The sequence below is a fragment of the Corvus brachyrhynchos genome, unplaced genomic scaffold, assembly GCF_000691975.1.
Source record: "Corvus brachyrhynchos isolate BGI_N302 unplaced genomic scaffold, ASM69197v1 scaffold544, whole genome shotgun sequence".
Lineage (NCBI taxonomy): Eukaryota > Metazoa > Chordata > Aves > Passeriformes > Corvidae > Corvus > Corvus brachyrhynchos.
Genome location: NW_008238325.1, coordinates 2429588 through 2455000, shown reverse-complemented (window position 1 = coordinate 2455000; position 25413 = coordinate 2429588). Strand labels below are relative to the sequence as shown.

General features: G+C 50.4%; 1 protein-coding gene across 2 annotated transcripts in view; it reads right to left on the bottom strand.

Annotated features, from left to right (window-relative positions):
- Nucleotides 1-319: 319 nt before the first annotated feature.
- Nucleotides 320-25413, bottom strand: part of VEPH1 (ventricular zone expressed PH domain containing 1) — a 50459-nt gene continuing 25365 nt past the window's right edge. The window contains exons 8-13 of one of the 2 annotated variants that reach the window (XM_017734370.1): nt 22339-22548; nt 20963-21357; nt 12147-12286; nt 10187-10321; nt 6267-6299; nt 320-412 (exon numbers count right to left, since the gene is read on the bottom strand). In XM_017734370.1, the coding sequence (XP_017589859.1) occupies nt 407-412; nt 6267-6299; nt 10187-10321; nt 12147-12286; nt 20963-21357; nt 22339-22548 (919 nt within the window). In that variant the 3' untranslated portion in view covers nt 320-406. Of the gene's footprint in view, nt 413-6266; nt 6300-10186; nt 10322-12146; nt 12287-20962; nt 21358-22338; nt 22549-25413 lie in introns of those variants that run through there. The other variant, XM_017734371.1, reaches the window with a different exon arrangement.

The window sequence follows — 25413 nt, the reverse complement described above, 5'->3', positions numbered from 1 at the left end:
GAGGGGGCTTGGAACAACCTGGGATAGTGGAAGGTGTCCCTGCCATGGCTAGGGGATGGAATGAGATGGGCTTTAAGCCCCCTGAAAGTTGGGGACGCAGCAGTGACAGCTCCTGTGCAGCACGTTGGCTGTGGCTGTCATGTCCCTTGCTCTCCCCTGCCATGCACTTTGCGAGTGGAAGAATTACCACGGGCAAAACTGGGGGGTAAAAGCCTCTGGGAGTGGTGTTGGGGAGCAGGGAAAGGGAGCAGTGCAGCTGGTGGGCTGTGACTCACGGATTTGCCCTTCCGGAACAGCAGCTGGTTGCCAGCCAGGGTGAAGTAGCGCGTTTTCCACCTCTTGATAAACTTCCAGCGGACCTGCTTCTCCTTCAGCTTGCCCTCCATCAGGGGCTGCCCGTCCTGGTTCACAACTGCGGAGGGGAACACATGGCCAGGGTCAGTCCTGCCCTCCCTTTGCCCCAGCCAGAGGCTTGAGCTGTGCTGCAGGAAGGCTGTTCTGCCTTCCTCACTTTCCTCAGCTCTCACGTCACAAAGACAGCTCAGCCCTCAACCATGTCCTGCTGGGGAGGCCAAGCAGATGGAGCTGACAGCTCCCTCTTCCATCTCTTTTCCCTCAGCCATCCCAAACTTCTCCCCACCACTACACCTCCCAGTTGTTCCTCAGCCCTGTGATAACCATTTCTGGCCTTGGGCACTGCCAGGGATCCAGGGGCAGCCCCAGCTGCTCTGGGCACCCTGTGCCAGGGCCTGCCCACCCTCCCAGGGAACAATTCCTTCCCAGTGTCCCATCTAACCCTGCCCTCTGGCAGTTTAAGCCCTGACATCTCCTAGTGGTCTCTTTTTCCTTTCTCTTCTATCTTCACACCGACAGCCAGGTCGCAAAGGACCAGACAGACTGGAGGGCAGTGCAAGGCATAGGCAACCTGAGAACAGATGTTTTTGGATGGGATGTTTGCCCTGGAGCCCATCCCAGCATGTGTCAGAGGGGCAGTCATCCCTGGCTGGCCACTCTCCTGTCCCTCAGCCTCCACGTCCATCCAGCCCTGCTTTTCCTTCAAAGCCATCTGCAGCTCCTGGGCCCAAAGGCCGGTGAGGATGGAGGTGAGCGGGGTGCCCAAGTGCCACCCAAGGGAGTGCCAAAGGCTTTATGGCTTTTTGGGCACCCACCTCCTGTCTGGAAGAGGGCAAACCAAGGCCAGCACAAGGCATCAGCTGTAGATGAAGGATGTGTCCTTCCCCCGGCGTTGTTTTCCTTGGCAGCGGGGTGGGCGGGGGGTGCAGCATGGACTTGTGCAATTTCCTCAGGAAAGACCGCAAATATTCCTGTCTCTGCAGATAGGGAGCGTTTGGAAGGAGATGGATGAATGAAAAGGGGGTTGGCAAAGCCTCAGCGCCGGGGGGGAGCTGCAGCTGGGATTTCCACGACAGGAGCGGGCCGTGCTCTGCTCCACGCAGCCACTTCAGCCCTGACCCCACAACTGTTCTGCACATTTTTGAGCCAGCACCGATGTGCTGGGTCACAGCACCCAACCTGGCATGGGACAGAGTAAAGCAGAGGGTTGCTTTCTCCCTGTATGAATGTTGTCACTGCAAAAGGGGACAAATTCACCAGGAAGCTGGCTTGGGGCTGCACCCTCTCCCCACACGCTCCTTAGTGGGACAGAGCCACGTTTTAGTGTCCCCCTTACTAAAAACTTTGCAATTTTGTTAAATACTGTTCTCTGCCTGGCTCCTGGTCCCAGAGGAACATCCTCAATCCCACTCCAGAGCAGTAGGAACAGGCTTTAACCAAACTAAGAGGGGTAAAGCACAAAAGGCTCAGGGGCCAGATGATACTGAGATAGTTTGTGGTCAGGGGCACAACATGAGAAAGGAAGTGAATGTGCAATTTTGGCCTAAAGTGAATTTTTATGGCCAAAATCTTTCAAACCCAGGATTTGCTAAGAAATGTTGATCTCTCTTTAAGGAGCCAGTGGCTTTAGGCAGTGCTATGAGAGGACTTCTCCTGGGTATCCACTAAGAAGCCTGTGGGGAGTTCTGATGGCAGCTTCCAGAGCGGCTGTAATGAATCCGATGCCAGCATGTCTGAGGGGCTGATTAGGAGAGAGATATTCATGCAAGATAAGAATGGAGCTCTTTTCCAATATTTTTCTAAGTCCTTCTGCTTGTTTTCCTTGCGGTTGACTTCACAGAATCCCAGAATAACTCAGCTGGAAGAGAGCTCGAGGGGTGTCTCCTCCAGGCTCCTGCTCCAAGCAAGGTCACCCACGGGATCAGACTGGGTTGCTCATGGATTTATCCATGTGGGACTTGAAAAATCTCCACATCATCTCTGGACAAGCTGTTCCAGTGCTGGATATCCTCATGGTGGGAAAGCTCTCCCTTGTAGGGAACGGGAACCTCTCCTGCTCCAGTTTGTGTCTCACCCACAGTGCTGACAAGGGCCTGGCTCTGTCTCCTGGGTGATCTCCTTAATCATCAAAAGTTATTTACTGTAATATCGAATCCTGGAATGCTTTGGGTTGGAGGGACCTCAAAGCCCACCCAGTGCCACCCCTGCCATGGGCAGGGACACCTCCCACTGCCCCAGGCTGCCCCAAGCCCCAATGTCCAGCCTGGCCTGGGACACTGCCAGGGATCCAGGGGCAGCCCCAGCTGCTCTGGGAATTCCATCCCAGCCCCTCCCCACGCTCACGGGGAACAATTCCTGTCCAAATATCCCATCTAAATATCTCCTCTTTCAGTTTGAAAAGGTCATGAAATACCCAAAGGTCTTGAAATACCCATTTTTTCTTAAATCATCTCAGTATAGACACACTAACTCCAGCTTAACCCTGAGTAGTTCCCGTTGATGTGTCTGTTGGAATTTTCTATTTTCCATCTTGCTTTCTTTGCAGAACTACAACACATCCAGCTCTAAGTAGGTTGGGTACTGAATAAAAAGTTGAAAACCCTCCAAACTCTTCCAAGATGAACTTGAGGCAGATAAAACCCAAAGCTTTAAATCTTGCATTTGATGAAACATAAAATCCTCCACAAGAATTCGTGAATGATCTCAGTGATAATAAACTCCTATGAACGTGAAAGAATGGAATGTGTGGCAGATAAATGCAATTAACCTCGGGGAATATGGATTCACTCTCTTCCATTAATCACCACATTGGGTTTTGCTGAAAACCTGGAAAGAAAACATCGCTGGATGCCACCTTTTATGATCTTCCAGTGAGCATTAGAGCTGGGCTCCTTCATTTCCCTGGATAATCGGCACTGCTGGAGGGAGATAAATGTATTCCCAAGTTAATGTGCTGTAGGCTTTTCCATGGCGTTGCAGTTTCCCAGAAGAATTCGGAAGCACCCTCAGTTTTCCCAAATCCTGACTCCTTGCCCCTGGCTCCTGTGCAACCCCTGGGATCCCTGCCTTGCTCTGTGAGCTTCCAGGGGGGGAATGTGCTGTGATTCCCCCTGTGCAGTCCCCGGGATCCCTGCCTTGCTCTGTGAGCTTCCAGAGGGGGAATGTGCTGTGATTCCCCCTGTGCAGTCCCCGGGATCCCTGCCTTGCTCTGTGAGCTTCCAGAGGGGGAATGTGCTGTGATTCCCCCTGTGCAGTCCCCGGGATCCCTGCCTTGCTCTGTGAGCTTCCAGAGGGGGAATGTGCTGTGATTCCCCCTGTGCAGTCCCCGGGATCCCTGCCTTGCTCTGTGAGCTTCCAGAGGGGGAATGTGCTGTGATTCCCCCTGTGCAGTCCCCGGGATCCCTGCCTTGCTCTGTGAGCTTCCAGAGGGGGAATGTGCTGTGATTCCCTCGCCGGCTCTCCGGTGGTTTTGAGGAATGTTTTGTGCCAGAGCTGGTGAAGCCCAGCTCTCAGTGCAGGGGGTTGTGTCGGAATGGGGCTCCCAACAGCCAGCTTGTCCCAACAGGAGGAATCCTCACATTGTCCAGCATTCCAGATGCCTTGTGGCTGTGCGGGAATGGCCACGACTGGAACACACGATGGAGTGAGCTGGTGCTGCTCCCTCTGAGACCAGGGCACCTACATGTGTGTGGGCAGCTGAGCAGGATTTGTGGGAATGCTCCTCCTCAGTGGCAGGAAAAGCCAATTCAGGGTGATTTAACAGCACTGCTGGAAAAGTGTGGTTGTACAAGACATGCTCTGGAACCAGAAGAATGCCTGAGAAAGAGCCAAACTTTCTCTAATTGTCACCGTGGGTGCATCAACCACTTTGCTTCAGCCTAACTGGTTCTTTCCACACAGGATCAGCTTCCAGCTCCAAAAACCCTCCCAGCTACAGCCAAACAGGAATCATTCATCACAGAATCATGGAATGGTCTGTGCTGAGAGGGACCTTAAATATCTCATTCCTCCCCTGCCATGGTAGGGACACCTCCCACTGTCCCAGGCTGCTCCAAGCCCCAATGTCCAGCCTGGCCTGGGACACTGCCAGGGATCCAGGGGCAGCCACAGCTGCTCTGGGAATTCCATCCCAAGGCCAGGTCAGGGCTTTAAGGCAGTGTTTGCCCGAGTCTGGAGGATAAATGGCAAATTGCAACACGGCATCCAAAAAATGCAACAAAACCCCACATGAACCACCCAGCAGACAATAATAGAAAAAGAATTTGCCTCTGAATTCCTTCTTCAACAGGAATTTGGTTGCTAAACAGCATTGCTGAGAGGAAGAAATTGCTTTCTTGTCTCTCAAAAGTATTTCAGATTTCAAAGGGTCTTTCCCACTCCGGAATGAAAATAAAAGATGTTTCACAGCCTTTAAATTCCCTGCCAATCCAAGGAGACCCCCAAATCCTTTCTTGTGTCAGATCTTACAAACCCAGAGAGACCCTGCAGGGTCTCCCACTCTGCCACGAGCCTTCCCAGCTGCCACAGCTCTGCATCACCAATACAAAGGTGGAGTTGTCATTCTCTGCAAATTTTTATTCCACTGAGCTCCCTCTTCCACGTTCCTTTCCTCAGCTTCCACGTGATCCATTCGAGGACTTTATTTGCTTGGTTTTCTAAAGGCCTTTGGAGCTCAGAAGCAAATCATGATACTCAAAATGAGCCTTACAAGAATCCTTTTAAACTGAGACAAAGAGAGCAATTGCTCATGAACAGGACAGTCACAGCCAGGAGAGCAATAGGGAGGCAAGGCTGGACTGGTTAAATGTCTTTGGAAATTCACACCAAAGTGATTTCATTAAGCTTTGACATTTTAAGCAAGAGACTCGTGTTCCTCATAGCTCGACAGCACTGATGTGATGGAGAAACCACGCTGAGACCACTGTGGAGGTGAAGCTCTAACTCAGAGCAAGATTCCTTTTCTGGCCCTGGAGTCCCATGGCAGCTGGGGAGGGAGGAGATGCTCAAACCCTCACGGAATGAGCACGGGCAGCCTGGCCTGCAGCAGCAGCTGGGCCACTCCTGCAAGACTTCGGGGTAGATGCAGTCCAGAGAGACACTAACTGTTAAAATAAACAGCTGAAACAGCCAATTATTCAAAAACCTGGCCAAAATAGTCAAAATTCTTGGCCAGGATTGGTCAGACTTTTGCAGAGTGGCAGAAAGCATCTAAGAACAAGACATTCCCCTGCCTGCCAGGGCACTGATCTGAAACACATGGGTGCCAGAAAGCTTCAAAAGGAGGGCACCAGGATATTTCACCTGGGAAAAAGGTTATTTTTTCCTATTTTCCACTCACCCTGTTTTCCAATACAGCTGAAGCATTATGCCTTAAAAACACTTAATCACCATGTCCCTAAGGAGATGGGCACTGGGGATTAAATTATATTAAAGCAAATAATTCTGAGAGTGAAGATGGCAGCAACCAGCTGTTGTTTCTATGCCAACATCCCCTGACTTGTGGCACCTGGGCGGGCTCCAGAGGACCTGGGATATGGTCCAGGAGATGCAACTCCTTTATCTGGACACTACAGGGTGGGTGCAGAGCCCTCCCACTCGCCAGGGGTCAGGGATGGTGCAGATTTGGGGTTGTGTCCCTCTAAGCACACACCAAGTCAGGTTTGGGCCTGACTCTCACTGAAGATGAGTTTAATGGAGAATTCCAATTAAAATAGACACTGGAAAGTTTGGTTTCTCCTTTCCCCACCATAACCAGACACCCAGCATGACCTGTGAGCTTCACCCCATCCATTCCAGCCCACCTGTGACAGAGGCAGGAGCCCTGTACCTGTTGCCTTCTCGGGGTTGTTGCACATGAAGCACTGCCAGGCTCCTGCCTCCTCGCTGTACCCGAATAAGTCAAAGAACCTCACCTCCTCCAGGTGCATCTGAACGTTCTCCAGGTCCTGGGACAGGAGGAGAGAAACCAAACTCGTGAGGTGAAGCACTGCTCAGCCACCTGCTCGGAGCCCCAAATCCAGAGGGATACAGAGGCTCCTTCCCACATCTCCTGCAGAGGGACAACTGCCAGGGCAATGTGCTGGGCAGGATGGGTCTGTCTCTCCACCAGCAGCAGCAGCTGAGCCATAAATAATGGATTAGGGAGGCAGGGGATGGTCTGGGATTTGTTTCTCCTCTCCCACGCCGCTGTCAGCAGCCAGGCCTGTTTTCCAGCAGCTGAACCACCTTGGAGCAGGAGTGTGATGAGGAGAGACCGAGGGAGCTGGGAAGGGGCTCAGCCTGGAGCAAAGGAGGCTCAGGGGGGCCCTTGTGGCTCTGCACAAGTCCCTGACAGGAGGGGGCAGCCGGGGGGGGTCGGGCTCTTCTTCCAAGCAATAAATGATAGGACAAGGGGAAATGGCTCCAAGTTCTGCCAAGGGAGGTTCAGGTTGGATATTGGGAAAATTTATTCATGGCAAGGCCTGCCCAGGGCAGTGGTGGAGTCACAGGAGGGATGTGTGGATGTGGCACTTGGGGACATGGGCAGTGGTGGCCTTGGCAGTGCTGGGGAATGGTTGGACTCGATGGTCTGGGAGGGCTTCTCCAACCAAATGACTCCACGGTTCCATTACCCCAGCCCTCCCCCAGGGATGTTTCAGTGCCCCAGAAGGGTCTCTGCTGACACCCTGCTGCCCCACGGGATCCCCACCAGAGCAGAGTGATGAGCCAGGGCAGTGGCACTGTGTACCCACAGACAAACCCCTGGCTTGCTCAAAGGAACACCCCTGAGTTTGGGAAAGGCAGAGGATTCTCACTGTGAGGTAATTCACGCCACTGCAAAATCCAGTGTGTTTTAAAGCCCGTGATTTGATGTAACACCAGACTGTGATCCCACACCTAAACAAACCTCGGTGTTCAGCAACAGCAGCCAAGTCCCTCACTTGGGGAGGGACACTGCCAGCCCTCAGAACCCCTCCCGTGTACTGGTGTGGGGTCTCACAGAGCCGAACACCGCCCTGCAGTCCAAGGAAAACACGGATTTACGCAGTCAGGGGGGAGACACCGTCCCCTGCCAGGGCTCTTAATCCATCACACTGCACAAGGCTGTGGAGGGATGCAGGATTCCAGCCTTTCCAGAGCAGCTGTACTCAAGGAGAGGCAGCACAGCACGGTCAGTGGCTTGTCCTGCCCCCAGCTCCTGCTGTGGCACCCTGGGGGACACAAGATGGGCAAAACAATGGCACTGTAGTCCCTGGCCTGGGCAGGACATTACAGGACACAGGGATGAGGCTGCACACAAAGCCTGGGAGCTTCCCCATCCCGTGAAAAAATCTGCTGATGGTTGCAAGGAGCCAACTCCAGCCTGAAAGAGAGCAAATGCCACTGAAATATCAGTGCAGAAATCTGCCTGTTCCACTCTGCACTCGAGCACGCTTGAAATAACCTGCAAGGGGCCACTTATTTCAGGAGGGGAAGCCTGGGGGAAAGCCTAATTGGAGAGAAGAGATTTATCTCATCCCCTTGCTCCATCACCTTGAAAACCTCGAGTCCATTGTGCCAGCGTGGCCCTTCCTTCTGCCACGTGAACCGAGGCAGCGACGGGGAAAGGGGAGAACAGAGCAGCCCACGGCTCCAAAGTGTTCATTCTGCTCTTGCAAGGCTGAGCAGCAAAGGAGCTCTGAGGGCATCATGGGGGGCTCATAAAGCAGTCACCATCTCAGCACTGCCACAGGGGAGCCAGCACAGCCCAGCCCAGCCCGGGCACAGACAGGACTTTGATAAGGAGCCGTGGAGAACCCGGTGGAAACCTGGGAGGATGCACATCTGGAAGTGCTTTGCTCCTGGCACGTCTCGAGCCGTGTTGAGTAAATGTTTTCTGTGGCATGAAGGGGCTGCCCAGTGAAACACGGCGTGCTCTGTGGGAGCCAGGTCCTCGCTGCAGCTCCTGGCTGGCTCAGGGATCACCACAGTGCTGCACGTCTGAGGATACTGCTCAGAATTCAGTCTGGAGTAGAGCACTGATGTCAAACATTAGTCTCCAGGTTTGAAAAATGCTTTAGAATCCGTATTGGAAAAAAGTTTATCACCTTCCACTGTCCCAGGCTGCTCCAAGCCCCAATGTCCAGCCTGGCCTTGGGCACTGCCAGGGATCCAGGGGCAGCCCCAGCTGCTCTGGGAACCCTGTGCCAGGGCCTGCCCACCCTCACAGGGAGGAATTCCTTCCCAATATCCCATCCAGCCCTGATAAAGCATTTCAGACTCTGCTAGAAAATGCATAAAACTTAGTATCAAATACAGCAGACAATGTTGATGCTGCATTTGCATCAACATGTTTCAAACCATTTAAAATTAAAAGTGCTGTGCTTAATGAAGCAACCACACCCTCAGAGTTTTGCTTCCTGGAATAACATTAACAAATACAATAATTTTGTCCAATAATTCACAATATTTGAAGTCCTGTTAGCAATGAGAAGAACTTCTGAGACGACAAATTCCCATTATGGCAGAAGCTGAGGAAAGCAAGGACCAGGTCATGCAGGAAATGTTCCAGGCAGATCTTTTTGAAATGCAAAAGCTTCATTCCCAGAAAACTGAATGGAAATTGCACTAGAAACAAACTTGGGTTCTTAGTAGTAAACAAAACCAGAACAAACTCTGGTTCTGTATTCATGAACAAAACCAAACCAGAAAGTAAATCCCGCAGCAAACGGCCAGGACTGGACCCTGAGCAGGTCGGGTGTGCTCCAGCTGTCCCAGGGCTGCTGGGCAGCCGCAGCTCCCCGGCTCCAATCACTGCTGGATTCCCCAACCCAGCAGAGATCAGGATCTCCCTTCCAGCTCTGCTGTTTTGGGAACTCTGGGATACTGTCATGAAGCGATGAAAGTTCCCAGAACAGGCAGACTCCCGGATCTGAGCACTTCCAGGCTTATGCACCCCCTGCAGACGAATCCTGTTTGAGGGTGCTGGGCTGTCCTGCAGGCTGTGTGTGCCTGGTGCCCCTCATCCCATCTGTCTGTGGAGGAATCCTCTGCCCTAAGCTCCTTATTCCCCCCAAACTCTTCACGCTGCACCAGCTCTGACTTTGGATGAGTGGAGCTTGGCAGCGGCTCAAGTTAAGCCCGTGCTGAGCAGCAAAGCTGCTCTAATGCCCCTGGATGAGCCAGGCCTGGATTTCAACAGCAGCTCAAATCCTCAGCACAGCTCCTCTGTGTGTCAGTAAAACTGGCCCCAAAGCTGCTCTCAGATGTGGGGGTCCCCCACTCCTGTGAGCCCCAGGAAGGGTTCCCACTTCATCACCACATTATCCTGGGACTTCAGAAGCTGTTCCTAACAAAACTCTGGTTTTAAATCAGCCATAAACCTGGTAATTTAATCTTATTCCACCAGACATCTTCATGTCCACAATATTCCGAGTAAGAGTGTTTTAAAATCATGTCTGACAACCCTTTTCATCCAACTGAGCTGGATGGAGAGGCTTAGGAATAAACAGATGTTTGTTTCCCAATCCAACAGCGGCCTTTTCCAAGGAAGCTGATTAATAGCCTGGAAACAGCATTCACTGAAATCCTGGGGACAGTAAAGAGCTTTGGGCTGTATCCCTTCAGCTCATGGGGGTAACTAATGGCACATGTGCAGACAGACAGTTCCATAAAACCCAGGGCTGTGTCTCACTAGGTGAACTTCCAAGGGCTGCCCAACACCCCACAGCAGCAGCTAAGCTGAGTCTAGAGCTTGAGACTGTGAGCAGGAAAAAACCCACGTGCAGCATCCCTGGTTTTTCATTGCAAAGGTTTCAAAATGCAGGGCAGAGTCCTTCTCCTATTTTCATTTGTGAGGAAAAGGAGCCCTTACCTTTTGGTGCGGGAACGTGGACTGGATCATGGCAGTCTCAAAGCTGTGCGTCCCCTTGAGCTGTGTCTTCTCCCACAGGGCCTTGAGGACTTGCACTGAGTCGCTTTGTATGGACAAAGGTTCTGCAAACAGGCTCTGAAGGAAATGTTGAAAATTATTTCAGGCATTTTTTCACTTGGCCATTACCAGAGAGCATCTTGTTCTCCCAGGGGGACAGCCATGAGAACAGCCAGGGGTTAGTCCAGCTCTCCGTGAGGAGCTCCGATGGATCAATAGGCTCACAACTGGATACAGCACACAATATCTCATTTCCCTTGGGGATTTTGAAGTTTATTGCACATCCCACGTCTCTGAGGTCTGTGGCTCACTGAGGATTGCCCTCCGATGACCATACACAACCTGGGGTTGTAGTGAAATGTTAATTTATCACCACGAGAGCAGCACTGGCCCCTGTGAACCAGCCTGGGTGAGGTGCATCCCCCTGGGAAAACCTGGCATTCCCAGCCAGAGGGAGGAGATGCTTCACCCCCCTGTGGGTTTGTGTGAGTTTGTTGGGAGCTCCTGCAGCTCTCGGCCCTTGTGCAGCAAGAGCAGAGTTTGTGACTGTGCTGGACAGAGAGTGGGATGAAACACAGGAGGGAAAACTCCCCAGGACACTCTCACCACAGAGTACAGGAGGTTTCAGCACCTGGACACTCGCAGGACAAGATGACTCCTTGTTGGGGTGGGTGCTGTCACCCCCAGAGCTCCCTGAGCCAAAGGACAATGAGCATCCAACCTTCCACCTCCGTGAATGATCCTGGTATTTCAACAGCACCAAGTTCTTTGTTGCATCAACTGCTCAGTAGTACAGGAACACTGTGGCTGAGAGAACACTTCTTCCTCCCCTGTATCTCCTATGTGATCTTTCAATTAAAGAATGCATTTGCATGCAGGAGCCAAGCTAAGAGTGCGCAAACAAATCTGATTTTCCATACTACAGCTATTTGATTTCACAATATGGGCAATGTCCTTTGAACGTGGGATTCCTGGATGGACTTTCTGTCTCCTCTTTCTGAGCAAACCCATCAAGCCTAATCCTGCTGTCCTGCACTAATCATTTCCCAGTTTCCATCCAAGGGTTTTGAAATATAGTAGGACTCTCCATTAATATTATTTTAATTACCTGACCAGTGTTCTTGAAAAGTATTTATTTCTAGGAACACACACAGGGCAGAGTGATTCAGGCTCTTACATCCACAGCATCCCTCCCTGTGTTGCATTCTGGATAAATCCTGGGTGTTTCCAAGGCTGCCTTAGGATGGGATAAACTGCAGTGAAAGGCCCATGTGTGTTAAGAAACTGAACATGGTGTTTTAATTCAAACCCACCTGTTTCATCCTGAAGTGTGAAAGTGGGGTTCTCTCTTAGTTTCAGACTATTTGTAACCGGTTAGGAAATGCCACACATGTCCAAATACTGGGCTGTACTTGGGAACAGTATTAAACATGGGAAAATCACTTTAGGGCTGGCAGAACAGCTCTGAGCAGATTTACAAATCCTGCTCAGTCCAAACTTCTGCAGGAAAAACCCCAGTGGGTTCTGCCCCTCCACCCTCCTCCTGCAGCCTCGGGGTTGGTGCTGTTCCCCTAAAATCCACTGCCAACTCCTGGCTGCTTCCAAGGCACCTGGCACTTGCTGGAAGTTTTGCCTGAATGAGGACAACATGGTTTGGTCCCACTTTTTTATCCCCAGACTTTGTAATCTCCTGAGCCAGTTTGAATTTGGGGCATTTACCAGAAATATAAAAACTTATAAAGCACAAAATAACTTCAGCCCCATCGAGCGACTTCCTGAGGGGCTGCAAGGGTCACAAACCACTGCGAATTAGAGGTGTATTTAATGAGTTTAACCATGAAACATTCTTTTCCAAGAGCCACATGCACAGCCCAGAGGTGGCCCTGGTTTGTGTCCCCCTCACCTGCTGGAACAGGAACATGATGTGGATCCAGAGCAGAGGCTGCTGGCTCACCAGGGTGAAGCTGGATTTGCTGTACAGGCAGTAGTGGCCCTTCAGGGGACAGCTGAAGAACAGCTTTGCCATGCAACTCTGAACAGTGTCTGCAAGGAAACACATGGAATGTTCAAATCAGCTGCAAACCAGAGAGAAAACTCAGTGCCCAGGAGCAGGGTGCCAGAGCCACGGGGGCAACCATTCCCACTCTGGGGGCCTGGGACACTCCTGCAGGTCAGCAGGGCACTGATGTGTCTGCACCCTTAAAGGAGGAGAGAAATTCAGTGTTCAGTGCTTCAGATCTTCCCCAGTAACCCTTTACTGCCAAATGCACGAGGGGCAGCACAGTCCAGCCAGGCTGCTCACTGTCTTTGTGCTTTCTCGTGTGTTTGGGATATCAAACCATCAGATCCATCAAAACTGTGCGTCCCTCATCCTTATTTAAAGGGTTTGTTGGAAAACCCCTGCCCTGTCAGGCCCCAGCCACGAGGGGCTGACACCTGTGGGATCCCTGCTGAGGTGACGGTTTTAACTGGAAATGAAGCCTTGAGATACACAATTCTGCTTTTGCTGAATATTATAGATCATGGAATGGTTTGGGTTGGAAGGGGCCTTAAAGCCCACCCAGTGCCACCCCTGCCATGGGCAGGGACACCTCCCACTGTCCCAGGCTGCTCCCAGCCCCAATGTCCAGCCTGGCCTTGGGCACTGCCAGGGATCCAGGGGCAGCCCCAGCTGCTCTGGGCACCCTGTGCCAGGGCCTGCCCACGCTCGCAGGGAACAATTCCTTCCCAATATCCTATCCAGCCCTGCCCTCTCTCCATGTGAAGCCATTTCCTCAGCAAACTCAAACAGATTTGTCAAAGGATGATAAAATGGTTTCCCCTTGCCAGCTTCTGGAGGGTTTGCTCCCAGCCTCACAGCCATCTGGCCTCTCTGTAGCATTTCTGGCAGATTCCAACAGCCCACTTTTAGGTTTCCTGCATTTTCAGTGACAATCTGACCACTGACACTTTGTTCTGGCAGTGCCTCCTTTTGTACCTCAGGTAAACTCCTTCCTCACATGTTGCACTTCCAGGTGAAATTCTGCATTTATTACATTTCCCTCCCATGTGTTCACGTCTTGATAAGATGAAAAATGTTAAAAACAAGCATTTCTAGCTGGTCTGCTGTTGGACACACAGGCTGCCTCTGCTCTCAGCCTCTCCTCCTCAGGAGATCCAGAAACCGTCTCCACTTAGTCACGTTTTCTCAAAAGCCACAGCTCATTTTTCCAGTTAGGAGATTTTCTTGGAGCATTTTATTCCTTCCCCCTTCTCCCCACGGTGACTCACCAGGACAGCACGAGACTGAGTCACATCCCTGGCCCGTGTGGACCTCCCCACTGCGCTCTCCCACCACGGCCATGGGCAACACGCTCACCCCAGCAGGAAAAAACGGGGCATAAATCCACTGCTCTTGGATCCATGGCATAAAATCCTCTTCTCTTGGATCCATGGCATAAAATCCACACCCTTGGACTACTGGCTATGGGGAAAACTTGAGTTGAATTACCCAATCCTACTGGTTCTTACCCAAACCTGCCAGTGCTCATGTTCAATATAACAGAGGAGTTTGGGAAGCCAAAGGGGTTCACTAGAGCCACCCTAAGTCCTGGGGCACACGAAAGCACATGACAATGTTTCCAAGGAGGCTGTTGACAGATGCTCTTCCACACTGCAGACCCCTCACAGATGCTAAAAGTCCTCCACTCGATGCACTCAACCAGAAATCGAGGCTTGGCCTTGGGCCATGTGTGTGAAAAGCTGATGTTTCACGATGGGAAATGGCTCTTGGCTAAAAGTGACCCTAAACCCTGGTGAAGAGGAGCAGGCAGTCCATCCTTCCTCTTCCCTGGAACACAGCCAGTATTCTTCCAGTTCCAAACATATGGATTGACAAGAAACCTGGGAGCAGAAGGGGCAGAGCTCCAGCCCCTGGGGAGCAGCTGAGAAAAGGCACCCGGGTAGGATCATGTTTGATGGGCTGTGAAGGACATTCCTGAATGCTGCAGGCTGAAAAATGACAAAGGATCTATGGAGAGACAGGAACTCCTGAGGAAGTGCTGAGCAAGGTTTTGTGGGTGCCACTGAGGAGCACATGGAGGCTGAAGGCACGTGCCAAAATCAACACAGCTCTAGACCAGAGTCCTTGCTGGCTGAGCAGAACGGTCCTGGAAAACTGCAGCATTCTTTTGTCACTACCCACTGCAGAAGGCTCCTTCCCAGACAATCTCCCAGCCTCTGGAATGAGCTGAGCCATTACTCAGGGCTTTTGTGCTGTGTTTGATGTGCTGAATTTGGCACTGGCTGATAAGAAGCCCGCGTTTGCTACGTGCATTTTTCAGCGGCTTGCAATGAATTACCAGGCTCCATTCATAACAGGGAATATCAGTTATTCCAATGTCAGCGAATCATGGAATCATGGAGTGGCTTGGCTTGGAAGGGACCTTAAAGATCCCCTCCTTTCACCCCTGCCATGGCAGGGACACCTTCTACCATCCCAGGCTGCTCCCAGCCCCAATGTCCAGCCTGGCCTTGGGCACTGCCAGGGATCCAGGGGCAGCCCCAGCTGCTCTGGGCACCCTGTGCCAGGGCCTGCCCACCCTCACAGCCAACAATTCCTTCCCAATATCCCACCTAACCCTGTCCTCTGGCAGTTTAAGACCCTTTTCCCCTGTCCTTTCATTGTCTGTCGAGTTCTCCTCCTTCCTCAGCCTGGCTTGGCTTGGCAGGAGAGGCCAAGTACCACAAGGAAAGGATTTTAAAGCATGAGAACATGTGAACAGCACCACAAACCCACCCCACACAGTCACCAAAAGCCCCAGAGGACTGACTGAGACCCCAAGGAAACGTTCCTCCAGTGAAGGAACATTTCTCAGCCCATCCCTTGGCAAGGCCCTGCCTTCCAGCAAAGGATAAACAACAACTTGTTTCTCCTGCAGGAAACAAGGGAATATATGCTGCAATTTTGAAGTTCACAACCAAGTGGCTGTGCCTGGGGAGAAGGAAGAAAATATAACCAGAAGAATGTCAGTAGAGCTGTTAATTGTTACTTATTCCAGCTCAACATGCTGGGCTAAACCAGGAGGGTACAGAGTCACTGGCTCTGGGAACAATTCATGCATTATTTGATTTACATCAGTAATCCTTTACTATTAAATGAAATCTGTTAATAGGAGTAAAAGTATGCTCATAAATTTCCTAAATAGAATCAAACCCACACATAAACATGGAACCAATAGGAAATGGATGCAACTTTTTAAATTTTGGGTTTAAGCTTTTTCAGCTTCCTCAGTTTCCTTTGCCTGACCCCTTCAATTTGAGCTACAAAAAGTATGCAAACAAAACACATTTATGGGAGGAGAGGGCAATTTTTAAAGCAGGCAGCTTCAAGAAATGCTGCTTTATATTGTTTTTAACACTACTGACTTTGTGTGCAGGGCATAACTCAGGCCAAAGGTTTCACCTCCAGTGAGTTACACCAACACTAACAGAGAAGACAGGGCTGTAACGGGGGGTGGACACCAACAAGGAGGCACTCAGCACAGACTGAACATCCAAGGGGCAAGTCCAGAGGCTCAGAAGTCATAAAATCATCACAGAATCACTGACTGGGTTGGAAGGTCCCTAAAGCTCATCCTGTTCTACTCCGCTTCCTTCCTCTAGACCAGGTTGCTCCAAGCCCCATCCAAGTCCAAGTCCTCTTGTTGATGCCACCACCCATCAGGAGCGTCCCAGCTGCCAGGTAAAGCCCACCTGGAGAGCAGCCTGTTCCAGGGGTGCTCCCAGGGCAGGGTGAAGCTCCCAGGATGTGTTACAGCTATGCGAGGGCAGCCACGGAAGAGCTGGTCACGTTCCCAACACCCTCCCTGTGGCACTGGGATTCCTCCACGGTCTGACAACGTCGATCAGGAGCACGATGGCCATCCTGAGTGGTGGCACTCCCGTTGCCACTGCCTCCCTCACCTCTGGGATGCGTTTGGAATGCCAGTCCTGCAGAAGAAATGCCAGCTCACATTTGCTGTGTCCCAGCAGAGAAGCGCTGCTCCCCGGAAATGCTCCCCTGAGCCTCCCCAGCTCTGTGATCCCGCTGAAGGACCCGGGGCCCATCTGTTCCCAATCAGGGTCTGGCCGATGGAATGCTGGAATTTATCAGGCCGGAGCAGGGGTGAGCACTGCAGGGGAGCAATGAGCTTTTCCATCCACGCCGGCATCTGGTCCCCATTACCCCTCAGTACCACATAAAACATAATAACAACCACATGGAGGGCCAGCACGCTGCAACCTGCTCCCCCTGCTGCTCCTCGTCCTGCAGCCCTCTGCCAGCAATCCCACGGAATGTGTGCTGGATGGATCTCCTCCTGCATGGCACCGAGGAGCCAGGAGTGACTGCTGCAAAGTGGTTCTGATATTTTTCACTGGCTGTCATTGGATGTGGTGTCAGTGAGCGAGGGGGGAATGATTCCATGGTCTGCCAGGGCTCTGTCCGTCCAAAAGGAGCCTGGAGGTGGCAAATCCTTCAGCATCCTTGGCACACAGATATTATCAAATGCTTTCTTCCCAGCAGCTCACTCGACATTCAAAGCTCTGAGCTCTGAGCATTAATGACGGGTTTTTTTATCCAAATCACCTAAAAATCAAGCAGAATTAGAGTGGAAAACAAGGAGCTGCCCTTGTTATAACCACTCCCAAAGGCAGGATACACATGGCCATGACTCTGATCCTCCATTCTGGCAGCTCTGGGATACAAGGAGAGCGAGTCAGAAATCCTCCAGCGTGCAGGGGTCACAAGGTGGGAGCAGCAAGGCTGCAGCAGGTGGGGCTGCAGTGGCTCCAGAGCTCCGTGCAGGAATCAGGGGTGGTGCCAGGAGAAACTGAGTGGATTCAATCCCAGCTGGATGTTGTGGCTGTCCCAAAACCAGCACTGGGACATCGTAACACCAATTACCACAGAATCATCCCAGAACCTGGGAATGGTTTGGGTTGGAAGGGCCTGGGCTGCTGCCATCAGCAAGATCCTGGAGGCACCAGGATGATACAGGATCCCAACCCACCTGGAAAAATATGGGCTGAGGAAAACTCTGCTGAGGTCCATGAAAGCTGAAGAGCCTGGCAAATATGGTGGTTTGGTTTTTGCCTTTTTTTAAGGAAAAGATCCCCAAGGTTAAGAGGCTTCAAGTGATGAACATGATGTAAAAAAATGCCTCAAATTGCTTTAGGTATGCCACAGATGTGGGTCAGGGCACAGGGCTTCACACTAACAAGGAACTGAACCAGTAAATGGATTTTTGTGGGTTTGGGTTCCTCTTTTCTGCCCCAGCTCAAATCCCCTCTCTGACTGCAGAGTTATTCCAAAAAAACTCCCTCATGCACACGAGTCTGGTGTTGCAGCTTGTCTGCTCTGTGAAACGCCCCCGGCTCAGCCCTTTTCTTTAGGATAAAACCTTCTGGCCAACAGCCCAGTCCTAGCACTGCTCCTGCTGTAGGATCATCACCCAATTCACAGCTCTCCCCTGCCCAAGGCACACCCAGCCAAAAATAGTAAATATTAAACAACAGAGCTGACAGGGCAATTTTTCAAGGTCTGTATGAGGCATCTTCAAACTGTCACAGACAGTTCATGGATCCACCCTGACACTTCCTAACCTGCAGCCCTCCCCAGCTGTAAAATCTGACACTCCAGTTAATACTGCATCCATTTGGACGTGGAATATAAATTGAATGAGCTTATAAGTCAACAAGGAGCCTGCAAATCACACCCTGTAAAGCAAAAATACTCTGCGAGGGGTAAGACCTACACAGCAAACATCTGACTCAAGAGCAAGAAAACCAATTTGCAAATCACAGACAGTTTAACAGAGCAGAGGTGCCTATTTTGTGTGTTTTGAACTCGCCTCTTACAACTTCATTGCGTGTTCTCCAGCACCTGGATCGGGGCAGACACTCAGTTAATCCTCCCAGTCATTCCTGATACTGCAAATCTCTTTTCCAGGCTGCAGAGCCCATTTATCTCCACATGGAGGTCTCTGATTTCCCTCACACTCCTGCAGCCACTCTCCTTTACCCTTCAAGTTAAGGCTCTAATTCATGCAGACAATCCCAGAATGGTTTGGAGTGGAAGGTACCTTACAGACCCTCCAGCTCCTGGGCAGGAACACCTTTCCCCGTGTCATCAGTGCCAGATCTGAGGGGTCCTACAGGAGAATTGGGATATTCCCAAGGCTCTGTCCTCACCAGCACGTCACCTTTTGGAGGAGCCTCCAGTCTGGGGTGAAGCAATGAGGGATTCACCCCATTCCCAGACAGGCTGCCCCAGGCCAGACACCACCACCAGCAGAAATGCAAGCAGGGGGTGGAATTCTGGCTAAGAGAGCAGAATTTGGCCCATCATCCCATGGAAATTCTTCTAACTGCCATTAACACCCTGCTGACCCCTGGAGCTGCCACCTGAAATCCCGGGAAAGGCCTGAGCAGGGAAAGGAAAGGTTGGGAAATGTGGAGTGCCCTGGTTTGCTCAGCACGGGGCTGTGTTCTTGCAACACATTCTGCCACTATTTCCTTCAAATACTCTGTGTCGTGAGGGGTTGCTCTGAAGCTCCTATCTTTTCATATCTTCCACGTCTTACATATTACATTTCCAGTTCAGACTCCCACACAGCCAACACAGAACCAGCCACCTATGTTCATTAATATTTTCTAATTTTGTTTTTTCTTCTGAGCACGTTGGTGAAATGTAAAACACGCCTTTGAGTGGGCCCTGTTAGAGTTTGGAGCTCTCTGAAGTGCAATAACTGCAGGTTTTTGGAGAGGTTTCTGCAATATCTGAAATATTAACAGAGCTGTCCCCCGTGGAATGAGCTGGGCTGCATTTCTTCAACAGATTTTGAACGAGTCCCATAAATCTCTGCTCTGCACATGTGTCCCTGCTCAAGGAATTTCCCTAGGAATGCTAGTTGAGGGTTTTCAGGAAATTACAATAGTTTGAATGAATTTAGAAGTAGTCATATGCCTGGGATGTATCATAATAGGTATTGCAGAAAGGAAACTGAGCAATACATTTAAAAATATTCAATATATGGGATTTCATTAACGCGGGGTCAGAGCACTCAGCACTTCAAAAGCCACATTGTTCACTCTCATGTTTTCACTGGAATTTTATGGAACACAAGTTTTATCCTTAATTCTACCAAATAACTATTTCAACTACTAAACTTGGAATTTAAGGTATTTAGGAGATTCTTCAGAAGCATAAGCCTTTAAAATATATATAGAGAAGGAATTATATCCGTTTTTTGAGTGGAAACTGCTTTTCTACTTCTTCACCACTGAGAAAGGAAAGAAATAAATCTTTTATCAACTTCAGTTGATACCTGTTGGAGCTAAAGTGACGTTAGAAGGTGATGTTTGAAGTGACTGAAAATTTAATAAATTAAATTAAATTAAGTTAAATTAAATATATTGAGGCAGCTGCTATTTGGGATCAACATGGCCCAGGGAAGGTTTGGGCTGTGAACAGCTCATGGCTGCCAGTGAGGGGTTGGATGCACCCAAATTCACCTCAAAGGGAATAAGCAGGAGACTCCCAACCCAACCCAACCCAACCCAACCCAGCCCAAAGTATTCACTTCAAAGAGAAGCAGATCACAGACCCACCTGGGATGAAAGCAGAAAACATTAAAGCACCCCAGGGATTGGTGAGATGGGATCCAACCCATCCCACCAGGGATCTGACCCTGCTGTGCCCTCAGGGAGTTTTGTGGTACGAATGTGAGGGTCCTGACCTGCACTGTCACAATGCAGCTAATTTAATGACATGATAATGAGGAAGGAGACCCAGATCTGCCCCAAACCAACCAGCAGGAGCCTCAGGGATCAGCACAGGGCCCACGGCACGTGGACTGTCCAGCACACATTGATCCCTGATGTCCAGCTCCATAACTCCAGCCTGGAGCTGGGAATGTCCCCCTGCCCTGCCCTGCCCAGAGGCTCTGCCACCCCTCAGGGTTCATTCTCTATGGCACCCAAAAGGAAATCTTCACATGAGCCTTCACAGCAGTCTGGGAGAGGTGAGGGATGCAGAGTGACCCTGAAGGAAATGAATCCTGGAAGGTTTCATAAGATTCCATTTGGGAAAGATGTTGTTTTCTAAAGCTGATGTTCCTCCCTGCCCGTGGGGGCTGTGCTGGGGGCCTTTGCTCCCCTTTGCCCAAGCCCTGAGGGTGATGCCATGAAGATTTTTTGCCTTTTCTTTTATACCCCTGTTTTACCTTTTTTACAACTTCTGTATTCTCAGTGCTTTTTGCCTACATTCTTGGACTTGTTTGTCAAGCTGAGAGACTCAACATTTTAGAAGCTTCGTAGCTGGGGATCAGTGTGCCCCAGAGCCCAAGGTCCTCTCCAGAACACATTCTGTAAACCAAGATAGAGCCATCCAGGCGAAGGCTCCTTGGGGAGGGGGGCTCACTTGAGCCTCTCATTAGGGAATCTTTGATAGATCTGCTAATTAGTAACACCTATAATGTTATACCCGATGTTGGGGGGAGACACACACACACTCGGTGGGCTGCATCTTGGTGCATATGACCTGGACGTGTGCATCTAAGGTTCCTTACAATAAATACCAAGGTAAAATCCCTTTCCTCCTTCTAACCGTGTTTCACTCTTGATTTTAAGACGAGGAAAAGGCATCAAGGGCAGTCTGGGTGGGCTGCTGAAGCCCTTGGAAAGGCTCATCCCGCTTACCTTCAATCACACACTGCTCAGGGATGGGGATTCTCCTCCCCATCTCCATCACATATTCTTTCACTTTCCCCAGGTTTTCCCTCAAGTGCAGGTACAGCTTGTCCTGGTATTCCACAGGGCCCGTGGCTGCCTCTGCCCTTCCTTCCACGGCCTTTCCCGGGGTCGGTTCTGGCAGATCAGCTGCTGGCAGGTAATCAGCACTTTGGTGTGGAACCAGGGAGTTCCCCACGTGTGCTGCTTCGGGGGGGACCCCGAAAGGCCCTTTGTCATGGTTCTGGCTGAGGTAGATCTCAGAGAAGGAGATGCCAGCAGGGATCTCTCCGTTCTCCTCGTCTGGCCCCCCCTCCGAGCTCGCCCCCTTCATCCGGAGCGTGTGCAGGGCCAGGCTCTTGGACCTGCAGGGGGAGGAAGGAAGGGAGAAAGGGTTTGGAATAGATGCAGGGCACAAAAATCCCCCCAAAATGTGCTCTGTGCAGCTGCCTCAGAGAGCTGAGTGTGGGGCTCACCGAGCCAGGGGCAAGAACCTTCTGGGAAATCTGCATTTCAAAAGCCAAGCTCAAGCCACAGCTTTAATAAGCAAGTGAAATGAAATAATATCCAAATGATATCCACATATCCCAACATCTGCCACGGGGGGAGTGAGGCAGCCTCTCTGCAAGGATCTTATAACCCCAGGAGTGGCGTGGCTGCTTTATCAGTCACATCATAAAAATGCCAACCAGCACTGCACTGAAGCAGGCGCCAGCCTCCAGCTCCTCCTGCCCTGGATCCGCGTGCTGGGGGTGGAGGGGAGCCTCTGTGGGAGCACAGAGGGCAGAAGTGCCTGGAAGGGCAAATCCTGGAGCAGGAAGAGCAGAGCTCTGTGTGGAGCTGTGGGGCAGGGACAGCCTGAGGACCCTGTGGGTCACATTGCTGTCATTGATAAATACTGTTAGTGATAAAACCCCAAAAAAGCTCGTGGTACCTTCCTTTCCGTGATATCTCAATGTAGTTATTTTCCTGCCCCTTGTGCTGCCTTAGGGCACAGAGAGATTAAATGGGTTCCCCAGAGCAGCTGGGGCTGCCCCTGGATCCCTGGCAGTGCCCAAGGCCAGGCTGGACATTGGGGCTTGGAGCAGCCTGGGACAGTGGGAGGTGTCCCTGCCCATGGCAGGGAGTGGCACTGGATGGGCTTTGAGGCCTCTTCCAACCCAAACCATTCTGGGATTCAGAAAGATTTTATGTGGCCTTTAAGTTAATGGATGCAAAAACTGGTTAAAATTAGGCTGATGCTGCCTGTGGGTATTGCATGAGCAGACCAAACCCTCCATGTTTGGATAAAGCTTTATGACAAAATTGATCTCCCTGAGCCCCTCACACATTTTCCAGAGCCATACCTGTTAAACCTCATATCCTTCCTTTCTTCTTTAGAGACCTGGCCCAGGCTGTATCTCCTCACCGAGCCAGGGGTGCTGTTGTCCACATTTATTTTCTCTTCAAAAGCCTGGATTTTAACTTGGAGCTTTTCATCTTCTTCATTGTCATTCATCACAGATTTTAAATCATCCAGTGGTACAGGACATTCTGCCTCAGGGTCGTTTTCCATCCTGAGGAAGCAGAAAGCAGAGGTTTAACCCTGGCACATTTTGTTCATGGTGCTGATGCTGTGTTTCTGCCTGGGACTTGTCCTTTGGATCTGGTAAAATAATTATGTTTAAACAGAGATTCCCTGAGATTATTTCCAGGAACATGTTCTAGATCAATGTCTCTGATGGATCAGAAACACTGAACACCTCTGACAGCCCTGGATTAGAAACTGCCAAGCACAAGCAAATCACAACTCCTTCCGTGATAGGCAAAATTTTTTCATCTGAACTCAAACCACTCTCTCAAAATTGCTAAACACTGACTTATTGCATTATTCTCACAAGGCAAAAGTCAAGCTATTTGCAGACTTTATAGAATTCTGTGGTTTTAAAGCTTTGACCAAAGTACATGCAGTTCTTACTGAATTATTGCACTCTGAGGAAGAAAAAAATCTTTTAAAACTCGGGAAAAGTTCTGAGCAATGTGACTCCAGTTCAGCAAAGAGAAAATGAAGAGTTAAAATGAACCTGTAGGACTGCAGGACAAGCAGTTTTCTTTTGGATTTGTTATGTTAGTCTTAAAATCACAGAATGGTGGAACCTTGGAATGGTTTGGTTGGAAAAGACCTTAAAGCCCCTCCAGTGCCACCCCTGCCACGGGCAGGGACACCTTCCCCTATCCCAGGCTGCTCCAAGCTCCAATGTCCAGCCTGGCCTGGGACACTGCCAGGGATGGGCAGCCACAATACATAACTTTTAAATGCAAAATCCAAAGGTAACTTTCACATAAATTGAAGGGAAACTGTTGATCTTACAGGACAAAAAGAAATCTGCTGGGAAAAGACACTGCTGGTAAGAATGTGCTGGATTCCCTCAAACAGATTTGAAAATGGCTTTTTCTGGGTTCCTTCATCTCTCAGAGCCTGCAGAGAGACTCAGCTCCTCTCAAGATGTGTTCATTTGCCCAAAACCTGAATTTTGAGCATCTTTACCCTGCCTTGAAGATGCTGCAGCAGCAGCAGGACTGGATTTCCCAGGAGGTGCATCATTGCTCCTCCCCCTCTCCCTCTCCTGCTGGGATGATGTGCAGGCTCCCATCTCACTCCTGCAACTCGGCAGTAACTGGCACAAAAAATCACGGAGGCAGCACAAAGCAACCAGGAATCTCTTGGAGAATCAAGGGGGATTGGACAGTATTTACTTTTTAAACTCTGCCCACAGCTCTAAAACAAATTTGTTTTGCTTCTGACCATTTCTTTGTTTGACTTCCTTTTTTTTCCTCTGATGAACAAACATCTGAATAGCTAAATCTGTAAAACATGGATACATAAAACCACAAGTGAGGGGTTTAACACAGCCCTTCCAAAGCAGCAGAGTCTCACAAGTCACGCTCGCAGTGGGGAAGCCCATTAAAAACTCCCCAAACTGCAGATTACCAGTTGTAAAAAGCCAGGTTTTTAAAAAACAACCAGAAACACGGCATCACAAAATGCACTTTTCCACTTGTTTTGATAAAGGCAGTTCAGGATTTTTCTCAGGGGAGCTGGCAAGTTTTGTCTTGCTTTGTTTTTAATTTAAGCAAGATCTCATAATGTATTAACACTGAGGAGCACTTGAAAAATATTCTGTAATAAAGAGCCTTGATGTGACCTTTCCTAACAAATCTTTCTGGGGATGTAGGACGAGATTTAATTTATTGGAAAGCAGTCCCTCCACCACAGCTCCCAACACTGCTCCCATTGTGGGAGCTCAGCTCTAAGGAAAACTTCTGTTACCTGTGTAAATACGGGCAAAGCCTTGGGACACAGAGAGGGGATTGATGGACTGATGGGCTGTGGCAGTGACAGACCCCAACCAGGGAGCCTTGGTGAATGTTTGGAATTAAAAATTGTGTTTCAAACAGCACCTCTTTGTCCAGCATTCTCCTGTTGAGCTCCCGTGGCTTTGTGAAGGGAATACAAGGGAATACTTCTCCTAAAGAACCATAAAATCATTATGCTTAGAAAAGAAATGCAGATTAATCCCATTTTCCATATGTAGAGCAGAAAAAAGTCACTCCTAGGGTGTGAAGGGTGGGCTCCTCAAGCCACCATCTCATTTTTGCCCTGCTGGTGCCAGGATTTCCAAGTGGGAAGCAGAGGAACTCCAAATGCCCATCCCTGGGCACCACGAGCTCTCCTGTGCACCAGCCTTGTGCTCACATCAGTTTCTTGGGAAGCCAAAAGCACAAACCCCACACAAAACCCTCAGTGAGGGCTCCATCCCACCCCACTGGGATGCCTGGCAGCCCTTCCTGCTGGGCCCCCCTTCCAGCTCCACTCAGACCAACCACTGTCTGCAGTCTTGGCAAGAGGCACTGGGCCATTGCTGAGGCTGTGGAGCAGGATCAGTTTACGCCAAAGCTGGCTGCAAGAGGAGAAGGATGCACGAGCTCATGGAGAAACCATAACAACAAAGACAGTGCTGGGCTGTGATGGCTTCATCCTTTTAAATCCTCTGGACAAGTGCACCTCAATGTCTCAGTGTAAAGGACATTTCTCCAGAGCAGCAGCACCATCAGCACATCACCAGCGGGGTGCTCACAGTGGGAAAAAGAACATCCCAAGGGGAGGTTGATGAAAGTACACCTGGGATTGTGGCCTGGGCTTCATCTCCGTGCATATGGACGCCCCAACGATGGATTGGGTACCTGTGGTTTGTTAAGGGAGAGAAAATCACCTCCTCAAACAGGATGGACAAGAAAGTTTGAAGAGGGCAAGTGGTGAGGAAAAAATAATGGAATTGTCAGCAGAATCCCAGACTGGTTTGGGTTGGAAGGACCTTAAAGCCCATCCCATTCCAACCCCCTGCCATAGGCAGGGACACCATCCACCACCCCCAGGTGCT